This window comes from Schistosoma haematobium, chromosome 2 (genome assembly GCF_000699445.3).
Source record: "Schistosoma haematobium chromosome 2, whole genome shotgun sequence".
In the NCBI taxonomy this organism is placed as follows: Eukaryota; Metazoa; Platyhelminthes; class Trematoda; order Strigeidida; family Schistosomatidae; genus Schistosoma; species Schistosoma haematobium.
Window position 1 is genome coordinate 29831538 of NC_067197.1, and position 6331 is coordinate 29837868.

At 32.0% G+C, this 6331-nt stretch overlaps 1 protein-coding gene across 1 annotated transcript; it reads left to right on the forward strand.

Annotated features, from left to right (window-relative positions):
* Window positions 1-2035: 2035 nt before the first annotated feature.
* Window positions 2036-2962, forward strand: MS3_00010805 (uncharacterized protein; the record flags this gene model as incomplete). Its single annotated transcript, XM_051219206.1, has 1 exon — window positions 2036-2962. The coding sequence occupies exon 1, from the start codon at window positions 2402-2404 to the stop codon at window positions 2960-2962; it is 561 nt and encodes a 186-aa protein (XP_051068064.1). The 5' UTR covers window positions 2036-2401.
* Between the last annotated feature and the right edge of the window lie 3369 nt (window positions 2963-6331).

Genomic DNA, 6331 nt, shown 5'->3' on the forward strand with positions numbered 1-6331 from the left:
TATTTGAAGATTTTATGATCATTAAAGAAGTTAAATAATAAACATAATTCCTAGGATGCTCGACCTAATTCCATTCATGGTATTTCTATATAATCTTAGAATCAAATAGATCCAGGAAAACTATAGAACTGAATCATTCGTTTTCTTAATGGCTATTTTCGATGTAGATTTCTCAAAGTTTCAGTAAAAGCCATGACCTATGAAGTCATTTATTTTTTAGAGTAGGATAGCCAGCAACTGAATAAATAGAATAATAGTCCTTTGATAACAACAAGTGATCGGATTTGTTAAATGCAAAACATTTGATGTCAAATCAATAATCAATCCGTTTTGTGTTAACAATGAGGCCCAGGGATTTTCTGTCTGATAATGTGTTTTACTATGATCGTTCACAGTTGAAGTATACGGAATATAGATGAAAAGGTTTCCCAGTGATACTTTGTTTTCAATGGTTTTTCACATTCTATCAATCCATAATGAAATTATTTTACTTAGATTAATGATGATGATTTTTAGAAGATAGTTCAGGTAATTTCGATATACTGGATAAAGTGTTAAAAATGTCTGTAACTGGTGATTATTGATTTGATTAATAACATCTTGAAATTCACTAACTCTTACCTTAGGCTACATTTTTCATTATAACAGCATTTTTATTCTCTATTCATTTTCTTGTTTATTTCTCAGTTTTCTTTCTTAACTTCAGTGGAAAAAGAAATGAATTACAATCATCCCGTCTAGAACTATATGCTCAGATTTCAAAGTACGATATCCAGTCAAGTAAACAAGATAGTTACGTATATACATAGTCACTTCTGACGTAACACATAATAATAATTAATCAATCAAAAATGTGATCTAAATATATATATAGTGAAATAAAGTCAAAATACTGAGTGGATACATAAAGAATTGTTTATTTAGACAAATTGTGAACAAACTGAATACAGAACTGAGATGAATAAACATGAAAATAATAAAAATGAGCTAAGAATCTCTTTAGATCATTTTATAATTTACTCTTGATATTGATGAGTTCACTGAACGATATGGTTTAATCGTCTACCTTTAGTTGTCATTAGGAACAACATCGTGAATGTTTACTTCATGTATGATGGAGCTGTACAATCGTCAACTAAATAATTATGTTTCAAATCACTTTTCTGTATCTTATTTTGTTGATCATTTTCAGTAAAATTTCTACTCTTCCTCATACTGGACAAGAAAACTACTTTTCATATCTCTCTTCTACGTGTTATTTTCACTCGTACTGCACTTTTAATTTTTGACTAACTTATATTATCTTTGTTACTAATACAGTAACCTTTATTTTCGACTATATTATCTGCGAAGTAACTATAGATACGGTTATACTAATCCAGTAAATGACGTCATCAAAATTAACATTCCCCTTGTTTCACTGTCTTGATTTTGTTCAGCAACGTAATGGTTCTTTTCCGTTGTTTTAAAACATATGAATTCCTTGGAAAATACAGTTTTAATGGAGTTAAGTACCTATGACCGATAATGATGACTCTTTTATGATAATAGAAACCTTTGCTATCGTAGTTGAATTGTTAAAATTACTGAAGTGACTAACATATGATAATTTCCTCACGGAAATAATTTCTAATCACAAGCCTGTTATGGATGCTGAGGAATAATGTGCCAATCATTATCATGTTAAGTCTAATGATGTCCTTGGACGTTAAATGAACATTTCCTATTGGCCGTTATTTATTTCACTCGTTAAATATTGTGTAAATGTTGTTCTCTATTTTATGGTACGATGTGGTTTGTTTGTTTGGTATATAAATAGAGTATGGCTGAAATATAATGATTCATTACTCAGAGGCTGTGACTTGCATTCTAGACTCAACTGGCTGGGCTAGACAGGGGAGCGGGACCAATCAGAACCCTAGGCCGTTCATTACGTGTTTTCCGTGTACCTGAATCGATCAATAAAACGCTGCTCCATCTAACCTGCAATCCACCCGTTACAACAAAGCCAATAAATTTCAGAAAACGTAGTAACTTAGTAAATTCGAAGGTAATTAAAACTTATTTTTACACAAAATATTCAGTCAACATAATCATGACACATCAGTTAACAAATGATCATCAAATGATAAGAGAATGAATATTAAGTAATAATCAACATGAATTTACTTTTTCCCAACTAAGTACTGAATATTATCTTTCTACTATGGGAAAGAGTTATATCTGGATTTGAAATGCCATAAAACAACAGATTACACAAAATTAGTATTAAAATGAGCTTAATTGTCAACTACATAAGATTTTCTACAGTTACTTTTGCTAACGTACTATTTTCGTTATTTCTTTTTTGTTGTTGAAAATCTCCAGGTGATAACGAATTTGTGCAAATCACAACAAAATCATGTTTGAAAAAATGGCTAAATATTTTAGTGATAATGGTCAAATCTGTCGAATTTATACTATTCCTCATTTGTACTCCGATGGAAAACCTCTGAATTCATTTTTCAATTTTTGTAGAGCTGATGAATTACCAAATATTTTAATACAACCACTTACTATTGAACACGAAAGATTGAATGAAACATGGTTACAAACTCCATGTAAATTATGTGAAAAATTCAAATGGTCAGGTGAACGATATACTTGTTTATTTTGTCCAAATATAGTCTTATGCAGAGAATGCTTTTATACAGGTTATCATAAAGAACATCCTCTTTTATGTACTCGTAATAATAAATTATTTTCACAGAAATTATTACAATGTTCACGTTTAGCTGTAGCATCAGTACCATGGAGGAATACATTACCAAAAGTTAACAGAGATCCGGAAACTGATGATAGAATAAGACAATCAATTAGTATGATACGAAATAAAGAGAATAATTATTTCAATCAAAAAGATGAAGTTTCAAAGAGTGAAAAACAAAACAAACGAATAACATTGTTTAAGAAATCAGCTTAAATGGATTGTTATTGAAATAAATTTTCTTTATTCTGTTCACAATAATCATAGTTTGGTTGAGTCAAGAATTGTAACATATTGTTCAACTAAAATAAAACATGCTATTAAATAAGATATTTCTCTATTTGCTGAGCGAATTTTCATTCTTGTTATTTATGAATAATTACTTTAAGAAATATCAGTTATCTCCGACTGTGAACCTAGGTGACAAGGGATCGAATCCGTCAGCGACCATCAGTTCCCTCAAGATTAGAGTTACACCTTGCTGATAACTGCCAAGTAGCACGAAACCTTGGTCCAGGGTTTCCTGTTCACTACCATCTTATTTCAACATAATGCACGCAATGTCGAGTCACCTAGAGTAGTGACCACATTGCAACATGGTTGATAGTATTCGATCTGCACTAAGAGGGACCTGATATACATGGCATCGATCACCACCCAGTGATCAATCAATTGCAAATTACAATTTCATAATGTGTAGGGAGATTTGGTACTTAAGTTTCATGGGGAAATTATAAAATTTAGGGAATTTTCATGTTGTAGTGGCTGTGCTTCGTTAATCATTCACCTTTGTAACTGTTATTATATACATTTCAACGGTGTTTGAAATCAGAAGGCAATAAGAAGCGGTGATAACAGTCTATTGGCGGATAGTACGAATCACAAAGCTATAGGGGCATTGATCGAATTTGTAGCAGAGAAGCAAATATTCTTATTTGCTATTCATTTATTTAGTGAATATTCAAATATATATTTAATTATTAACACTAGAGTGAAGCTATTAGACTTCACTCACAAACTTTCTTGAATAGTTTTGAACTTATTAAGTTTTTTTAATGAATGAGTTTCATGGCATCTAGACTTTTTAAAGATACGTATAAGGAAAATATACTAACATCCATCATCGTTTGGCCCAAAGGTTTTTAGTAATTATAATTATAATCATTCAATTTAAAAGATGACAAATATGTGACGATTTATTGCATTATTTACATGACTAAAAAGCGGGCTCAGAAGTTTAAGTAAGTTACGTTTATGAATATACAGAAGACTAAGTAGTAGTAACTGATTCCAAGGTATTGTTAGATTAAAATTAAAGTCGAAGAAGATTAAAGAAAAACTGTACTTGATGGCAAAATTTGTATAATAGGTACGCACCAATGAATACAAATGATATGGTTAACCGATACCTAATTGATTTGAGTTAGATTAACATTCAAAATTGATTTTTTCCAATCTTCTATGGAATTTCATTAAATTTTAAGTACTCATATTAGTAATATCTACTGGTCATAGATAATTAACGATATAATAGTGTATATCTACATTTATTCGCCAAATTAATAATTAATTCATGTCAAGTACAAGTCAGTTTATTGAGCACAGATCATTATAAGTCACAAAATTCAGCAATTTGTAATGGAGAGTAGATGCATCGCTATAGAACAGAAATGAAAAATCCTATATAAAAGCAGCAAGGAAACTGTCTAAAGAAAAAAGATTTCATTCAGATATGAAGTATTTACTGTTTGTTATTCTTATGACCGATAGTTTATACTGTTTCTTTTAGTGCTATGTGTACTTTGTGTATTGGTCACCATTTTAAGACTGATTGCAGCTATCATTACCTTACTGTATACATGTTCTGAATCCAAACTATGTATCTGATATTGTTGGGTATTTAATAACCGTTTAATCTTCGTTTTGTTCAAAACTGTTTCTATGGTGCTCATTGTATTGGATTGTCATACTCTTATTGAAACTTTATAAACTGATTGCTCTGTTTTATGTGGTTGATTTTTAAGCACGTCTTCTGTTTGTTTTAAGGACGTTTGCCATTATTCACTGTTGGATGTTCATCTTTGGAGCAAATTTAATTGACTTAACCTTCTTCTTAGAATAGGATGCTGTTCTTTAACTGATAAAAATATTTTCTTCATGACTACGACTAGCTCCTGAGAAGCTGGGTTTGGCTAAAAATGAATTTGACCACATGATAGACTTGGAAGTAATTCGACCATCAAACAGCCCATGGACATCCGTCTTGTACATAGTCCCTAAAAAGGACAACAACGGTTGTCGTCCAGCTGGTGACTATTGGCGATTGAATGAGGAAACCATTCCATATCGTTACTCCTTTCGTCAAATCCACTATTTGACAGATAAATTGAAATATACAACTGTTTTTTTCGGAAATCGACGTGGTTAAAGCGTATAACCAAATTCTTATGGCTGATGACGACGTTCCAAAAACGACTATCACCACGCTCTTCGAACTTTGCGAATTTCTGTGCATTTCATTAAGTTTAAGAAGTGCTGCACAAACTTTCCAGAGATTCATCGACGACTAATTTTAAGGTCTCAACTTCATATATGCGTATGTTAATAACTACTTAATTGCAAGTCCGGACAGAGAATCTCATTCCCAGCATCTGGACTTTGTTTTTGAACAACTTCAAAACATAGAGTTAATGTAAACATTCCGAAAAGCAAAACAGGAGCCAATTTTATAGATTTGATCACTCTTGCATAACGAACACGCTGACCGCTGTGGACGGACGAGCACCCACCCTTGCTGGCAAGAGAAGATTTGATTTGACGCACCTGATAGGTTCAGCCACATACGTCTCATCAATTAGCTCAAACTATTAGGTATTAAGTCACAATTAATAGACTCGTTTACTTCATATTTAAATAGTTGACATTCTAAAGTCTAGGTAAACTTTGCTTTTTCTCAGGCTACGAAGTGTCTTAATGAGGTTTTCGTGTCGATGGGTACAATTTGTTCTATTTATCGAAGAAATCAGACTGGTAGTTGATAGGTATTTATTTAGGTCGTGGAACAGACTAGTTTGAGCGCTAGGTTGTCTTTTTCAAACACACAAAGTTTTCACCAACGAACATAAAAAATGGGGAATATTATGCCTATACAGAATAAGAAAGTGAATAAATACTTGAGTTATAATGTTTTGACGTTCAGATGTTTACGGTCAACTCTAAACTAGTCAACCTAAGTTCTTTCAGGGTCTTCCGGGGCTCGTCACTGGAACCTATTCTCACCCGTTTAACATTGTAAGATCCATTTTGAATGCCTTGTGTGTTTGTGAAAATCCCTCCATGTATATACTTGCACTTTGTTCCTATTGATCTTCTTAGTTGTACATTGTTAACTTTTGGACTACATTTGAATTGTTAATCTTTGTATTTTATTATAGTTTTTGTTTTTACCACACCTTCACTAATTCCCCATGTTTCTTCCCGAACTGCACTTATGTTGTTTTACTTTATACTAAGTCTGAGCGGCAGTCATTTTGGTTGGTTCCTGCCTTTGATTGCTTGACCTGTGTTGACTGGAATTGTGCATTT